This window comes from Engraulis encrasicolus, chromosome 21 (genome assembly GCF_034702125.1).
Source record: "Engraulis encrasicolus isolate BLACKSEA-1 chromosome 21, IST_EnEncr_1.0, whole genome shotgun sequence".
NCBI lineage: Eukaryota > Metazoa > Chordata > Actinopteri > Clupeiformes > Engraulidae > Engraulis > Engraulis encrasicolus.
Window position 1 is genome coordinate 11,851,739 of NC_085877.1, and position 17,621 is coordinate 11,869,359.

General features: G+C 43.6%; 1 protein-coding gene across 1 annotated transcript in view; it reads left to right on the forward strand.

Annotated features, from left to right (window-relative positions):
- Window positions 1–3,373: 3,373 nt before the first annotated feature.
- plcxd3 (phosphatidylinositol-specific phospholipase C, X domain containing 3) overlaps window positions 3,374–17,621 on the forward strand; it is a 44,027-nt gene continuing 29,779 nt past the window's right edge. The window contains exon 1 of the mRNA XM_063187024.1: window positions 3,374–3,513. Coding sequence (XP_063043094.1) covers window positions 3,411–3,513 — 103 coding nt within the window. The 5' untranslated portion in view covers window positions 3,374–3,410. The remainder of the gene's footprint in view (window positions 3,514–17,621) is intronic.

Here is a 17,621-nt window from a genome sequence, read left to right on the forward strand (position 1 = left end):
AATAAAACCATACCATCAGTCAAAGTAATTATCTCTCCTCCTTTGTCTTGTCTTCAGTCTTAGCCACACTTTCTGGGGATTTGTTGCGAGGGTGAAATTTTAAATGAGCACATATTTTCCTCAAAACAATAATTCTGCTTGGCTTTAACAGCTGATATGTTGTGTTTTTGCACAATGTTCTATCTTATTAACAGATTGAGTTTTTTTGAAAATTACACCATTTTGATTTTATTCACAAAATACCAAGAGTCCCAACTTGTTTTAAAATCTGGTTGTATTCAGTAGGCCTATTAAAATATCGCTATACTACAGGTATGTGGTGTATCTAATCAAATGTGCTGTATATTCTAATATACATAAGGGGTTCTTGAATCCAATGACTGTAGCTTACCCAGTGCACTGAGCAGTAGCTGTATTTGCAACATTGTTGGGTGTTACCTGCCCATTTGCCCATCACTGCTGGGGCTGTACCCATAGCATCCTACCCAGTAGACATTATTTACAAACAGGATCCATGGCCTCTGAAAAACACTCCTATAGGCGACTCCCTTTTGGCGGCACCTCTCCTCAAAGATGAGCATCAAAGATCCGACAAATACCCTTTTATCTCTTCAGGTAAGCTTATCATCAGTGACGGGATGTGACTCCATAGGTCCCTGGGCCAGACAACAAGAAAGGCCCCCCTCAATGGGCTGGTTTACAAAAAGAATCTTGGTTTTAGGTCAGATGTTAGAGACCTGATGGTGTTGGGGGTATGTCCCCAGAGAAAATGAGAAAATACAGTTGTTAAAAGTGTGGTTTTAGCCAATATGAAAAAGGAAATACAGTATATTAGAGTCTTGGGCCTCAGCGCCCCCTTGACTCTTGCCCTGGGCATGGGCCCAGTAGGCCTGTGCAGTATTCCATCCTTGCTCACCATCTTGCCATATAAAAGAATAACACCATGAAACAACACTGTGATTTATTTATTTTTCAAAGTGGAAATATGAAAGGCAATTTGATACTTCAGTGGTGATTTGCCAGAAATGCTCTGATTTCCCAAATAGGTGTGTTTCCTAAACCAATTCCAGAGCCAGAAACAGGTGTGGTTTTGAAAAAGGGAAATGTTGTGTTTCCAAAAAAGATCACGTTTGAAATGGAGATTGGAGACACATTGTATCACGTCGGAGTGGATCACAAATGGTACCCTGAATGACATCAAAAGGCAGAACAAAACTCATTGGTGGTGCCAATGAATGATGCTATCTACATGTGCAACTGATAGTTGGTCCTAGAGAAATAAATGAATGTCTGTGGTGGCCAATGTTCAAGTAGTCTAACACGCCTTTATAACGCATTACTGTACCCAATTATTATTATTATTATTATTATTATTAGGGGCCAAGCAGCGAAGCTGGCGAAGGCCCCTATAGAGTTAGTAGGTTTTCTTCATTATTATTCTCTAGTCACCATTCCTATCCCTCTGCAAGTCTATGGCAGCCCATAGAACCGTAGGGAGGAAAATGCTCTAAATCGGCGCACACATTCGGGACAGTCTCAGCATTACCCACAGCAATTTATAGGACCCCAGTCCCAACGCTCTAGCGCCACCAACAGGTCAAAGTTGCAGGTACATTTCTGCTTGTAACTTTTGAAACGCTGGGCCGATTTTCGTGAACTTGGTATCCCTGGAATCCTTGGGCCAAGACGAATCCAACGCATTCTATGACGTCATTTTCCGCCAGGATAGTTTTCCCGCCATTTTGGATTTTGTAAAATTCAATAAAAATGCTATTTTTTCGGCAATTTTTGACCAATTCACCCGAAATTCGGTAAATAGTATCTCTGTACTGAGCTACACATGGGGTCTTCAGGAATATTGGATATCTTTTATCGTTTAGCCGTGAGAGCCAATCAAAATTGTCGTAAACGTGGCGGAACAGGAAGTGAGGTCATATCTCGGCAACCGTTTGTCGAATTGGGCAGGGATTTTGTACACACATAGTAGTCCATCCCATGACCTACCACAAATAAAATCAAATCCCCAGCTCAAACTCTGTGGCGCCACCAGCAGGTCAAAATTTTAGCTACATTTTTGCCTGTAGCTTTTGAACCGTACTCCCAATTTTCAAAATATTGGTACACAGGTCATCTTCACACTATGCTGCACCCAGGTATGGATTTTCGTAACGATTGAAAAAACTATCAGCTCTCAGCAGCCATTCAAAATTGTGGAAAGAATGGAGGGATTTTTCTCATCTCTCTGTCCCCTTTGCCAACGGCACCTGCGCACGTTCACTGACACCATTCTCGGCAGGGGGTCTCTGGACACACAAGAGACGAGAGCTTAGGTGTGTGCGTAGTCTGCTATTGCTCTAGTGTCAACCAAAGCCCCACTGCCCCAGCCCCTGCACATACCCCCCCCACCTCCACCCCCACACCACACAGACAGAGGGAGAGGGAGGGGGAGAGGGAGAGAGAGGGAGGGAGGGAGGGATAGAAAGAGGGGAGGGAGGGAGGGAGAGAGAGATCGAGAGAGAGAGGAGAGAGAGAGAGAGAGAGAGAGAGAGAGAGAGAGAGAGAGAGAGACCATTGTTGTTCTCTCGGTTCCTCTGTCTCTCTCTCACACACACACACACACACACACACACACACACACACACAACACACACACCACACACACACCACACACACACACACACACACACACACACACACACACACACACACACACTTCTATATACACCAATTCCTCAGACCAGTCTCTCAAAAGGCTGGTCAACATTACATTGCAGCCTGATTCTTATGTTTAGAATTTCAAAGACATATCTATTTTCAGTAGACTCCTGATTCTTTTCCATAATATTGTATGTCATATAAACAATTTTACTAAATAGAATGATCACAGAGGATTATAATTGCTGTCCAAAAAGCAAGCCTCTCAAGTATAGAAATTACTTGCTGATATTTTATAGACTAATTTGAGAGGGAATGGAAATGTGTTACTCAATATAAATCAAGGGCAGCACAGGCCCTGCCATGGCCAACCGGTAGGGCACTCGTCTATCATGCGGCTGCCCCGGTTTGATTCCCAGCCCAGGTCCTTTGCCTACCCTCCCCGTCTCTCTCCCCATTTTCCCCTCCAAGGAATGCACCCCAACATTGGCGAGATTTGGGCCAAAGGGGGCGCTGCAGTTCCTTCTGTTGCCATGGCAACTTTGGCAAGTGTACTGCTTGGCCCCGCATTGCTGCTTGCAGCTATATTTATTATTATTGTGGGTGCCAGGGGGTGTGGCTCCATCGCTACTGTGAACCCGCCGCTCGGTCTCGTTCCACGGGTGGAGTGAAGCAACAGCCTGGCAGGTCTGAGCTCTGCTGGCGCATCATTCTCATGAGCAACGGACACACTACACGGAGCATCACCGGACGGCATGGCTTCGTCTCATGGGAAGAATGAACTCCGGCTCGCCGACTGGATGGCAAGTTTGCCGGAGAGCCTTCACAGCATCCCTCTCACCAACTTGGCCATACCGGGTGAGAGTTTTTTCTAATTTTTTGATGAAGGCGCGAAAAGAGGCTGGAAAGTTTTTTTTCTGTTTCTCTTTTAGCCATGTGTGCTATTACAGAGGAATAATAGCATACGCTGCTCATACATGTGTGAATGCGGTGGTCATTAGGAAGCTTTTCTCAAAAATGAGCAGCATTACATGTATGCAAACAATGTTGCGAAAGTGGTTCTAAACTGCTATAATGTTGAAGTGATGTTCTGTTCATGTGGCTATTTTTGTTAAGAGCATCAAACATGACTGCAATTGAATATGGCACTTGTTGCTCGGGGCTTATCAACGTGGACCATAAAGTCGAGGAAGAGCATGTTTGTGATTTAAGCTGATGTGGTGGTGGTGCCTGTCGATTAGAAAATATGTTGTTGTTAAACCACGAGGTAGCGACAGATAGAAAGGCAGTGACATTGAAATATTCAAAGCGAATGCCATTCCAATTCCATGATGCGTGGCAACCTGGGCGCGTGGTCTGCTCTGGACGCGCACGCATCCACTTAGCCGCTTCCCTTGGCTGACATTGCTCAGGATTTGGTTGAGTGTGATCTTGTGTGCCCTTTCTGCTGTTTGACCATTTCTGGCGTGAAACGGGTACATTTTTGTTTGTAAGTTGTAGTTATTCTTATCGTTGTCACATAATGAGCAATGGCAACGCTGAGATGCAGCCAGGGGGCTGTGCGTAATTATGTCAGACTGCGTTCAAAGCGATTACTTCAACGCCTGTTTGATGTCTTCGAAATAGCATGGAGTCAAGTATAACCCAAGGACACTTAAGGCAGACACTACACAATCCCTTAGCCAGTCAAATACAAAGTAACCTGGTGTGAGTAGCTACCTGTAGCCTACTTGATTTTGCAGGTTGTAGATGGCCAAAGACTGTCTTGAAATAAGCCCCATTTCTTGTATCATATGCATGTCACATGTAGTTTTTCCAATCCATTAGTCACATGCAATTAATTAATTTCATATCAGAGGAGTTTCTACACAGTAACAACAATGCATTGTTAATGCAGCACTTACAGAGTTGATTTAACATCCTCTAGTCTAGAGTGTATTTGGTTCTAGGGTACTATGTAAGTCTCGAATTTACACTGCACTTTTATTACTGTGTAGTTTGGTGATGTCCAGTAGATGCAGAAAAACAGTCCTTATTTTAAATGAGGGAATGAATAAATAAATCAATAGCAGAAATTGGGTCCAGACAACATTAGGACTGTGGCTCATTTGTAAAAATCTGATTGACCGCATGGCATGCAGACGGACAAAATGTGAAGAGGGGACCAATCAGTCTATACTGTAGAGAGGCAAAGGGGTGATGAGAATCCCTGATTAAGCGCTTGTGTGTGTGCGTGCGTGTGTGTGTGTGCGCGCGTGCGTGCTAGAGTGTATGTGTGTTTGAGTGTGCGTGTGTGTGTGTTTGCGTGTGCGTGTGTGTGTCACTGATTTTCTCGCCGCACCAGCGCTAGTATGAGTCATTAGCTGTTTGCTAACTGTCTGAGTCCGACCACCACCACCACAGCTCAGCTCAGCTCAGCTCAAATTGTCATCCTCACTGCCCCAAACTTAACACTAGCCTGCCTGGCCTTAGTCGCCCTCTTAAGCAGAGGTGTACACTGTACAGTATAAAGTAGAAGTAGGCCTACTCTATGGTGTAATTACCTCATTGGGTGCAGTGGAATAACTGGTGAACTGTGTAACATCATAGATAGACAGATAGAATATTTATTGTCCTTGCGGAAAATTGTTCGGTGTTTTTTTTACATATCATGTGCTAGTGTTGTCATTGAAATATGTAACTACTTCTTCTTTTCAAGCCTCTGTCCATACGCTTCTGTTCAAGTATGGGTTCTCTATGAGAGGGTAGAGTACGACCAGGCAAATCGAACAGTAGACCACCTCTAGAGCTAATGGGGCTGTGCTGGCTCAGGTGGTAGAGGAGCCTATTTTGGCAACCAGAAGGATGTAAGCTTAGGTTTGAAATTGAGCCCCGCTCTGCCTGACCCCATCGATCTGTCCTTGTCCTTGAGCAAGACTAGCCCCAAAACTCCTTCTGGTGGCAGAGTGGTACCCTGTGTGGCAGCCACTGCCACTGGTCTGTGTGAATGGGTGAATTGTCTGTTGTCTGTCAATATGTCCAAGTGCTTGTTCTATGGATCCTAAACGCAAGACAAATGCCCTTCGGGGCAAGAAAAGTTTTCATTCATTCACTCAATGTGAGGCATACAGTGTAAAGCGCTTTGAGTGCTCGAAGGAGTGAAAAGGCGCTATATACCGTAAATGCCGTCCATTTACATTTTTTACCAATGAAAAGGTTATCCAGGCATCCCACTCAGCATGTTGTTTCATTAAAGCGGTACTTTTCAAAATGCATTTTAGTAGTATTAGTGTTTCTTGTCCGCCATTTTAGTAATCTTAACATACTGTTTTGGCTAGTGTAATTGGTTAAGGTAAGCCTCTATGGAGCACAGAGAGAGTTGTGTGGTGCTAAGAAGACCAGTGGTGACTGTCTGGCCGGTTGTTGGTGTTTGTGCAGACAAAGCTTAGGATTAGGACCATTAGCGTAATCACAGTGATATTGCTTACAAGCATGGGGTGACAGAGGGGGGCAGTCGGTCTTTCCAGAGCTCAGGTGGGTGAAAGTGGTTGGTGGTTGGACAGGCACAGCTTAGGATTGGAGCCATTTCCTTAATCAAAACGATATTGCTGAGAGAGAGAGAGAGAGAGAGAGAGAGAGAGAGAGAGAGAGAGAGAGAGAGAGAGAGAGATAAAGAGAGAGAGTGGGTGTGTTCTTCACAGATATCAGGTGTGTGAAGTGTGTGTGTGTGTGTGTGTGTGTGTGTGTGTGTGTGTGTGTGTGTGTGTGTGTGTGTGTGTGTGTGTGTGTGTGTGTGTGTGTGTGTGTGTGTGTGTGTGTGTGTGTGTGTGTGTGTGTGTGTTTACAGTAGAGGAACTGCAGGTGGACCCCTGTGGTGGCCCTTTGCTTTATTAAACACTCACACACACACACACACACACACACACACACACACACACACACACACACACACACACACACACACACACACACTCTCTCTCTCTCTCTCTCTCTCTCTCTCTCTCTCTCTCTCTCTCTCTCTCTCTCTCTCTCTCTCTCTCTCTCTCTCTCTCTCTCCCACACAAATCTCTCACCCTGCGGGTGGTCAAAAATAAAGGAATTCATTTAAAAGTTGGAGAGGATTATGCTTGCCAAAAAAAGATAAATGAAAAGAAAAATGGCACGCAGGCATTAAAATGAATGAAAATAACACTGAATTAAAATGAAGCTTGAGAGCAGCAGGGAATCTCACTACCAATGATTTCCAGAGCCCCAGAGGGATTTCTCTCTCTCTCTCTCTCTCTCTCTCTCTCTCTCTCTCTCTCTCTCTCTCTCTCTCTCTCTCTCTCTCTCTCTCTCTCTCTCTCTCTCTCTCACCAACAAAAACAAGTAGGAGCACAGGGGAGTTTTTAATATACTAGAAATATACTAGTGTGTGTGCGCGCGCGTGTGTGTGTGTGTGTGTGTGTGTGTGTGTGTGTGTGTGTGTGTGTGTGTGTGTGTGTGTGTGTAAGAAAGAGAGGGAGGGAGGGAGAGAGAGAGAGAGACTTAGACCTAGTAAGACAGACTGAGGCAAGTGTGTGTCCATGTGTGAGGTAAGTGCACACTTGTATGTGTGTGAGGTTGTGTGCATGTGTGTGTGTGTGTGTGTAATTGTACTCTTACGTGCTCCCTCCATGTGTGCATCTGTTATCACCAATAGCAACATACGTGGTCATCCACCTGTATGCGCCCGTCAATACTCCTGCTCTTGCTTTGTCTGACAGGAAACACCGTAACGATTGCCCAGGCCTTTCAGATCGTTCTTTGCTGTTGTTGCTGTCTGGTGCATTGTCTGATGGGGAGAAGACACCAGGCACATTCTGAAAGTAGTATATAGCCTACATGAAATTAATAGCCTGTTACGGAAAAAAGACGAGTTCTCCCACCAAAGCCTGTAGTTTTGTTTACAAAATGTCAGAGCTCCTCTGTGTGGGTAGCCACCCAATCCCAGTGAGGGTAGTGTGGGTAGCTGCCCAATCCCAGTGAGGGTAGTGTGGGTAGCTGCCCAATCACAGTGTGAGATATGACCCAGGCTGGACTTGAACCTGGGTCCCCACTGGCAACATATTCATATGGCAGCATATTCTGTGGAATGAGTGTGTTAAACCCCCTTACAAAGTAGAGGAAGTTACACCATCTGAACATGTCAGGCAAAGGACAAAACTTAAAAAGGACAAAACTTTAAAGTCTGAAACAAAAGAAAATCTCAAGACTTGATTGAACAGTTTGACATAATGAATGTTATATCTATTCTGTACGGTAGTTGCACTGGAAGTCTTCTCAATGTGAAGGCTGAAACTGATGGTTAGCACTAGCAGCACCACGTTCCACAGCACATACCAGAGTCTAGCTCAGGGGTGTCAAACTCTCTGGTTCAGGGGGTCACATACAGCCCCATACATACTGCATACATATTTTATCTCAAGTGGGCCAGACCAGTCACGTAATTGTGACATATAAAAACTTTCTGCCCGATATTGGAATCTCATCGCTAGTTGATCATCTCGAGGGGGATGACAATGGGTAAATCAGCAGTACTGACTTTAAAAAAAAAAAAAAAATGGGCAAGAGATTTCGTTCTTATTTTGACATTCTTTGTTTTTTTCCTCTAAAAGTGTGGGACGGATATTGAACCATCTGGTGGGCCCCTGGGTCTTATGTTTGACATCCCTGGCCATTCTGTGTGGTGCTCTCCTGAGAGTCCCTTCTATGTGGAGACTGAGCCTGATGGCTGAACTAGCTCAGAATAAGCCATTGACCTCATAACAGATGTGTGTAATTACGGATCGGGAGATGCATGGATTTGTTTTGTTGTCCATTTTGTATGAGACATGCAGTTCTGTTGCCTGATGGCTGGCAGTGTATGGATGTGAAGCACTATCTGTCTCTCTCCATCTCTCTCTCTCTCTTTCTTTCTCTCTTTCTCTCTCTCTTTCTCTCTCTCTCTGTCTCTCTCCATCTCTCTCTCTCTGTCTCTCTCCATCTCTCTCTCTCTCACACACACACTCTCTCTCTCTTTCTCTCTTTCTCTCTCTCTCTCTCTCTCTCTCTCTCTCTCTCTCTCTCTCTCTCTCTCTCTCTCTCTCTCGCTGAGTTTGGGCTGGGGAGTGTGAAGGTGTAGGGCAGGGCTATTCAAATGGCGGCCCTGGGGTCAGATGTGGCCCTTGGACAGCAAGGCTCAACTAGCCCTCGTTGACATTTAATTGAATACCCCTGGTGTAGGGGTTAGATAATTTAGTGGCATGTGGCAAGCTATTGTTTATGTTGGTAGAAAACACACTATATTCACTGAGGTTAAGTTTGGCAATGAGTTTAGGTAGGTATGAGTTTTAGGTACTGTGCGGCATATTTATAGGTTGGTGTACACACATTGTTCACTGACAGGTTAGGTTTAGGAATGAGTTTTGTTACTGGCACAGTTCGACATTACAAACATTGCCGTAGTAGCCACTGTAGCCGTAGTAGGCTAGCATGACCAAGACTAGCGTCAACGTCACGTAACGGCACTTGGCATGCCGATGATTGTTCTAATATACAATCAATGGGCATGCCACGTCCGCATGCCATTAAATCCTTCTGTGCAGACTGAGCAGCAACACAGCTCAAAAACATCTCTAGCTAGCCATAGTACATAGACCGGGGTCTGTGTACGGCACATGGGCAGGCTTACATGCGGTAGGTGAAACTGTTACATACTAGGTTTCGAGCCTGCTGACAGCTTTGGCCAGGCCCCCGGTCAAAGTAATCTCAAAACCATGCAGGTCAGTGGGAATGTTGAATGCTTAGCCTTGGTTTGTTATGGTTCACAAAGTTGTCACTGAAAACATTATTCGCTTTGTACATGGGATAAATAAAAGAGTATTGACTGTACAGTTGTATGCTGTTGTATTGGGATAATTTGTTTTAGCTGGAGGTAGTTCATTGTTAAACTGGCCCTGACAATGCAACAGGTGCAATGGAGAAACCTGCTAAGATTAAATACAGTGTTTCAGCCCTGATGAAAGCCCAAGCTATTATGCTTGAGCAAAGTCCTTTTTGGACATGTCTGTGAATATATAGACATTTTAACTTCATGGAGTGCCTTTGCCTAGAAGAGTTCCTCTCTAACCTTCTTCAAATACAGTATTTAAATAAATGTAATTATTGATTTGGAGACGAAGTTGAAGCTCCTTTATACTACTTGTTTACATGATTGTTTCAGACATCCTATGTTTAGTAGTATGTACAGTGAGTCCAATATGTATTTGATCCCTTGCTGATTTTGTTGGTTTGCCTACTAAGAAAGACATGATCAGTCAATAAATGTTATGATGATATGTATTCTAATATGGAGAGACAGAATATCAAAAAGAAAATCCAGAAATTAACTGAAGAGAATATATATTAATTTATTTCAATTTCATCTAGCAAAATAAGTATTTGATCCCCTGCCAACTGATTACAGTTCCGGGCCCACAGACCAGATGGGCACTTCCGATCAACTTGTCATTTGAATTAAAGACACCTGTACATACTAACATGCATAAAAGACACATTGAATCAGCAGAATCAGTCCATAGTATGAGTGAATCAGTCACACTCCAACCTCACCAGATTGGGAAAGACCAAAGAGTGGTCAAATGATGTCAGGGACACGATTTTAGACCTGAACAAAGATTAAATGGACAAGAAAAAGCCACAAGAAAGAGACTGGGTATTAATGACCCAGCTGTTGATGCATTTCTTCCAAAATGTGAGGAATACAAAATGACTATCCATCAGCCTGTCAGGGGTTCTATACAAGATTTGACCTTTTGTAGGGATTTTATAATCATGAGAACAGAAAGAAATCACCCTAGAGCTGTACGGGATGAACTAGGCAATGATATCAAAGCTACTGGGACCAAAATCACTGATAAAACTACTGGTAGCACTTAGTGCCACAGAGGTTTAAAATCCTGTAGTGCACACATGGTACCTCTACTTCAGAAGGAACCTGTGCAGTCCCACTTGAGGTTTGCCAACAGACATCAGACGGGTTTAGGATATGATAAGGAGGTGCTGTAGTCAGATGAAACCAAAATCAAGCTGTTTGGCACTATCACAATTCAATGTGTTTTGAGAAAGAGTACTGCTGTCTATGATCCCAAGAACATTCTCCTCACCATCATGCATGATAGTGGTATCATTATGGTTTGAGGGTGTTTGTCTGGCCAAGGCACAGGACAACTTCGCATCGTCAATGAATGGATGGAGGGAGACATGTAATGTGCAATCCTGAGTGCAAACGTCCTTCCCTCCAGCACTACACTGAAGGGTGGGCCATTTTTGGATCTCCCAACATGACAATAATACACAACATACAGTCAATGCAACAAAGGAGTGGCTCAATAAGAAGCATATTAAAGTCGTGAAGTGGCCTAGACAGTCTCCAAATATTAACCCTATAGTAATTCTATGGAGAGAACTGAACCTCCCATTTGCCAAGCTACAGCCACAAACTATTAATGTTTTAGAGATAATGTGCAAAGAAAAATTGGCCAAAAATATTTTCTACTATATGCACAAGCATTGTCATTAACTAAAAGAAGCATCTAACCTCAGTGCTAGACAACTAGGGCTTTGCCACAAAACACTTTATCCTCTTTAGCTAGAGGGGTCAAATACTTAAAAATTAAATACAAATAAATTAAAATATATTATTTTAAGTTATTTTCTGGAATTTCTTTTTGATATTCTGTCTCTCCATGTTTGAATACATATTATCATAAATTTATAGACTGATCATGTCTTTATTAGTGGGCAAACCGGCAAAATCAGCAAGGGATCAAATACATATTGGACTCACTGTATGTAAGGATGGTCCTAGAGGCAGGGCAATTGGCCAGGGCGGAACCCGTGATGGGGCGCTCAATTGGCACCGAGGTCTTAAAATACAGTGTAGTGAAAATATCTTTAAATGAGTCTTTAATTGGATTTAACTAGATGTCTGGCAAGCAGCGTGATTTTTTAACCATCACATTTCATATGCACAAATGAAAGGGCCTTGAGGGTTTTTTTGTTGACATAAAGAGTAAATGTGGATGTACAGTTAAGTCCCAGGCTTAATGACTCTATGACACTGCTTGAGGAGAAATGTTCATAGCTAAACAAATCATTTTCAAAGCAGATCTTAGTTATTTCATTTACTTAATATACACTTTTATATTTAGTTTATCTGGACTGGTTGAAAATGCAGTTTGGCCTGCAACCCTATTTTTCCGCAGATTTTTCCACCCTCTTAAAAAACTCAACATGCTACAGGTTGTCACGATTTGCCCTCGCCCATCTACCTTGACCAGCAACACATTGATAAACATATTGACAGACATATTGATCATATAGGCCTATTGATGCGATCGAAGGATAACAGCCAGGGGTGTATGCATGACCAGATGCTTGTCAGAGTGGGGATGCACATGTGCAGCAACTACGTACAATTGGCCCGGGCCAAGGGAGGGGGACTGGGCAGGGGGCGGGTCAGAATTTGGGCCCCATTAAATTGTATACATTGACAGGTGGGGGAATGCTTTCAGATGATTTTGTCCTGGGCCCGCTCAAAGCTGTCAGCGGCCCTGCACGTGTCATCTCATTTTGAAGACATCTGGCAAGCGCATATGGATTTAGTAAAACAGTAGATGGATGTTGAAGCCTCGTTCAGTAGACAACATTGGATTTCCATACGCTGCCACACGGCACGGTAAATTCGGCAGTGCTCATTCCACACTTAAAAGAGTCGAATTTCACGCTTTTCTAATCAGACGCACCCTGATACGTGTTGAATTAACACTGCAAATTTGACTGGGAGCATTTGGGACAAGAATGATGGGTGGATTGGCAATGATGGATGATCCAGTCAGCCTTGTCAAGATGAATAAATCGTGCCACCACAGATGTGCCCTAAAGCACTGCCGTGTATACATTACAGCACATCACATCTTCATTAACATTGTAGGGATATTTAAATTCATGGGATGGTATGATCACAAGGAAAGCTCAACAGAGAGACATAGAGAGACGAACGTGTCAGGATATGAATTGTCTTGTTGAGAGACATACTACAACAACATAAATAACAGAGAATAAAAATAATATAAGCTAAAGAGTTAATGGAGTATGGGCTTGGAATTTGCTCACTAATGCGTGTGAGAATAATGATTGAGTTTCTTGCCTTAGGGATTGCCGCTTGGTTGTGTAAACCATTAAGATTGGTAGGGAATATTCACTATGATTTTTTTATATGATGGAAATATGGTGTATCAAATGGCACAGTGTTGTTGTGTTGCTGATTAGGTAACCCAGCACAACAACGTTGCTTGGGAACCACACCACATCACATGCTAATCATGAATTGCTTCCCTCAAAATGGCACAGAAGTTAGAAAGGTTAGCGAAATAAATAGCAATTTGACAGGACTAACCAAGACTGGTGTTCATAGCAATTTGACAGGACTCCAAGGCTGGTGTTAATTTGATACTAAATGTGACACAACATTTAAAATTCATTTAACTTTTAAGCTGTCAGTTGTAAATTATTTAATGTAATCATTAATAAATGTGTTTTTGTCTAGAACATTTTCCTAACTTTCCCTGTTCAGACTCTAAATAGCCTTGAAATATCCACAAGGCTCTTAGTCTGTTTTGAGTGTTACAGTTACCGGTAAGTGAAAGTAAATAATTAGCCTTTAATGACGCAATGGCTGTCAGCTCTCGGAATTGTCTTAACCCCATTGCTAACGCTGCCAATTATTTATCATAGTCTGCAGGTCAGGAAAATAACAGACTTTCACACACATTTCAAAAAAGCAGTTAATAGAACAGAACACAAAAAAATGGACTTTGGTGTAGGCTAGTTTAGACGGGGAGAGTGGACATATTGTTTCATGAGGCTGCCTAATGTTCCCAAAGCAGTGAGGGGTACATTTTTATTTCGTTGGTGATGTGTCATTCTCCTGTTTGTCTCTGTGGTTGATGATGAAGCGCCTTGCCTGGCGGTGAGGGAAGTAATTCATTTGCACACAAGCTTTGGCTTGGCAGCTGTTAAGTGCCTTTTAAAAAGCAGGTGTGTTTTTGATGTACCACAGGGAGACTGCTACAGGGACATGGTGGCTGTGTGTGTGTGTGTGTGTGTGTGTGTGTGTGTGTGTGTGTGTGTGTGTGTGTGTGTGTGTGTGTGTGTGTGTGTGTGTGTGTGTGTGTGTGTGTGTGTGTGTGTGTGTGTGTGTGTGTGTGTGTGTGTGTGTGTGTGTGAAGGCATCTGTTATAGGTTATGAGTAGTGGAGAGAGCTTGAGAAGGATGGACTGATGATGGACTTGTTTTGAAAGCCGCTAACCAAAATGACTCTTTATGTTACCGCTGTTGGAGTATGGCTTCCCTACATTGTCCTTTCCATCGCATCATTCTCCCATTGAGTGTCAAATTGTGTACTTCAATATGTACAATTTTGTACTATGCAGGCTACTTGTCACTTCAAACAGGTGCTACGACATGTGCTACTAACATTATGTTTACTTGACTTAAGACTCAGAGGTACAGGTGCATTGTATGTGCATACGTTGTTATCTCGTCTGAAGAAAGGTTTCTACCCGAAAAGTCATGAAAAAATTAAAAATAAGTGGGAGCAAAAAAATCCTGGTTGCAGCGGACTTTTCTCTCTTTTTATCTGTTCTGAACCATGAACCTGCGGAGAAAAAGCACACACACAATATCTCTTATATCTAGCTGTATTCAGACATCGTCTATAGCCCAGGAAACATCCAATATTCTTTCATCTTAACTTTCCATCAAGTACATTCTCTCTAATGCACCTAGGCAAACGTACTTAGTACTGTATACAACAGCAACAAAAACTGCCTCATAAAGTCTTACAAATGGCAGCTTCTGCAGCGACTGTGTTCCAGGACAAGGCCGTTACTTATTCCACCTATTGCTTCAGCCTCTAGAGCTATTCCTCCAAAGGGCTGGCCAGGGCCGGATTAAGATGGCCCGTGGCCCCTAGGCTACAGGTTGCAATAGGCCCCCGGCAGGAAAAAAAATCATGACAAATTTACATAAACAGTGTCATAAATAACTCCAAGCTATGAAGGAAGTCTGCCAACTATGGAGAGGAGTGGAGAGGATTATCAAGAGATTATTTTTTTCAATACTGCACTTCAATACTGTAATTCAGCAAAATCCCTCCTCCCCCATCGATCAGTCAGTGGGCCCCTGGCTGGTGGGGAGCCCCAGGCTGCAGCCATATTTAGCCTGTACATTAATTCAGCCCTGACGGTGGCTTGTCATTTTGTTTACCTGTGTCCTTGAGTCTGACATGGCTTTTAGGCGAAAGAGTAACAGCCTATAAGGGCTCTTGCTACACAGGATACTGTAATGCTGCTACTTGCGTTTTCTTTGTCTCGCTGGCTCTTTCTCTCTCTTTCCATCTCTCACTGTGTTCTGCCTACCCATCTCTGTTGCTCCTATACACTGCCACTGCCACCACCGCCACCCCACACGCACACACCATACACACACCATTGTCACTCTCTCTCTCTTCCCCACGTTTCTGGGAGGGAGATGCATCTGGTGCTCTCTGTAATAGCCTCTGTGTGCTCCCTCGCTCGATCACTCTCTCTCTCTCTCTAACTCTCTCTCTCTCTCTCTTCGCTCTCTCGCTATCTTTCTTTCTCTCTCTCTCTCTCTCTCTCGTACTCTCTCTCTCCCTCTCTCTCTCTCCCTCTCTCTCTCTCTCTCTCTCTCTCCCTCTCTCTCTCTCCCTCTCTCTCTCTCTCTCTCTCTGACAGATCTGTTCTCAGTCAGTCAGACCTCTAGACAGGTTGAAAGCGTAAGGGCACTGCAGCCTGCCCATTGCTTCCCATTAAGTGATCATGTATAAATTTCCCCTGTCAGAGGTGCACTGTGGACACTGTTCCATATCCTGAAAGCTTTGTCACCAAAAAGCCATGGCCAGCCACTTGTATACAATGATTGCATGGACTGAATGGCTTTTTATGTCATTTTAGTTGTGACATCCCACTAGGGGGTGTTTGGTTGTTGAGGTGAACTAAAGAAAGCTCAGTAGTTTGTGTGGTCAGTTGGAAGCTTAACAGTTCACCACACGCCTTTGGTGCTAAGTGCCCCCCAAAACCACTTCACTTATCACTTATCACTTTTCATTTATCACTTATCTACTCATTATAGTGCCTATTTATTTTATACCACAGAAAATCAACATGTTTCATTTTACGTAAGTAAACTTGGTTTTGTTCAACTCTTCATATAACTGTATTTACTGTAACTGTATGTGTGGAAGAGTTTGATCGCATCTAACTTGAGCTCATAAAAATACCAGCAGCCATGCTGAGCCTATAGCTACATGCTACCAGGAGTAACAGAGCGTCTGACTGACTGGGAGCACAGAGAGGTGCATTGCCCTACTAAGTCAAAGTGCAGTTAGCAATGCCAAAGCATTTCATTAAGGAAGAACGGCGGGTGGACAGTTCCTTTAATGGTTTCCTCATTTACAGAAATTCAGAGGTGTTTAGAAATAGAAATAGGCCTAAATTCACAATATTAGTAGTATCCTATGACATTAGTTGTTACACCAGTTAATTCACTGTACCTAATGAGCACCTAATGAGGTAGCCTATCTCACTTTTACATCTACTGCTACTTTATGCACCTCTGTTAAAATTAAATCCTCACCGCATACACCCTAACCCAGAGTTCACTCTACTGTATACGAACAATATAGATCAATCTCTCCATCCAAAGCTTGAACCCAGTCTTGAACAGGTTGTTCTGAATCTGCACTCCTTGAGCCCATCACCAAAGCTCCAGGCTCAATCAGAGCACAACCTAAAAATAATTAGAGATGCACCGGATCCTGATTTTTAGGATCCTGCCGGATACCGGATCCACTGCCTAAGATCCTGCCGGATCCGGAACCGGATACCGGATCCTACAAAAGGGTGGAATCACATAGCCTACTCACACACGTGGGCCCTTTTTATCACTTTGGTTCAAACTATTTTGACTGAAAAGCCTCGGCTACCGGATCCTGGATCCTGGAACCGGATCCGGATCCTGTGAAAAACCCTATTATCCTGCCGGATCCGGAACCGGATCTTGGATCCTGTGCATCTCTAAAAATAATAGGAATGGCTCTTGCATCCCCTTGTAGGCCTAATTATTTTGATTTGCAAAAGTACTGAGCGGCACAGCACTGTTGCTCCTACTGTGTGGACTCGGGTATTGATTCTTTAGGGAAGTTCGTTAAAAACAGCTTTGGGTCCAGTTCAGAGGCGAAGCAGTTTATTGCTGTTGTCCAAGAGGAAAGTACATTGAAAAGGGAGCATCTTCTCTCGGCTCTGCACCGCACAGAGGTGAGAGATGAGTTCACACACTGTAAAACGCTGCCGTAGTAGGCTACTACTGTAGCTGGGTCTGTTCAACAGAAAGAAAAAGTGTGTGTGTGTGTGTGTGTGTGTGTGTGTGTGTGTGTGTGTGTGTGTGTGTGTGTGTGTGTGTGTGTGTGTGTGTGTGTGTGTGTGTGTGTGTGTGTGTGTGTGTGTGTGTGTGTGTGTGTGTGTGACAGAGAGTGTGTGTGGGGGTGCTGACTCAACATGTTCTCTCTGCACTGAGGTGAGATGTTGCCAAGTTGCCAAACACAAAAGGGAACTTACTGCTGGTGTACTACTACTGGGTCTGTTCAACAGACAGACAGACAGAAAACAGTGTGTGTATGCGCGTGTGTCCGTGCGTGCGTGAGGCTAAGGGAGTCATGAGTCTGTTCAACCTTCACCATTTTCACTTTTGTAGGTTTTTTGTGGTCATGTCCCTTCGCTGTAAGTGAAAGGTGTGAGTTAATAGTATATAGCCAACGGTGTATTTTGCCCTTCCATGTGTGAGCAGACACCCAGAACCATAATAACGATGAGCTGCTCTGTACAGACAGCTTTTCAGACTTT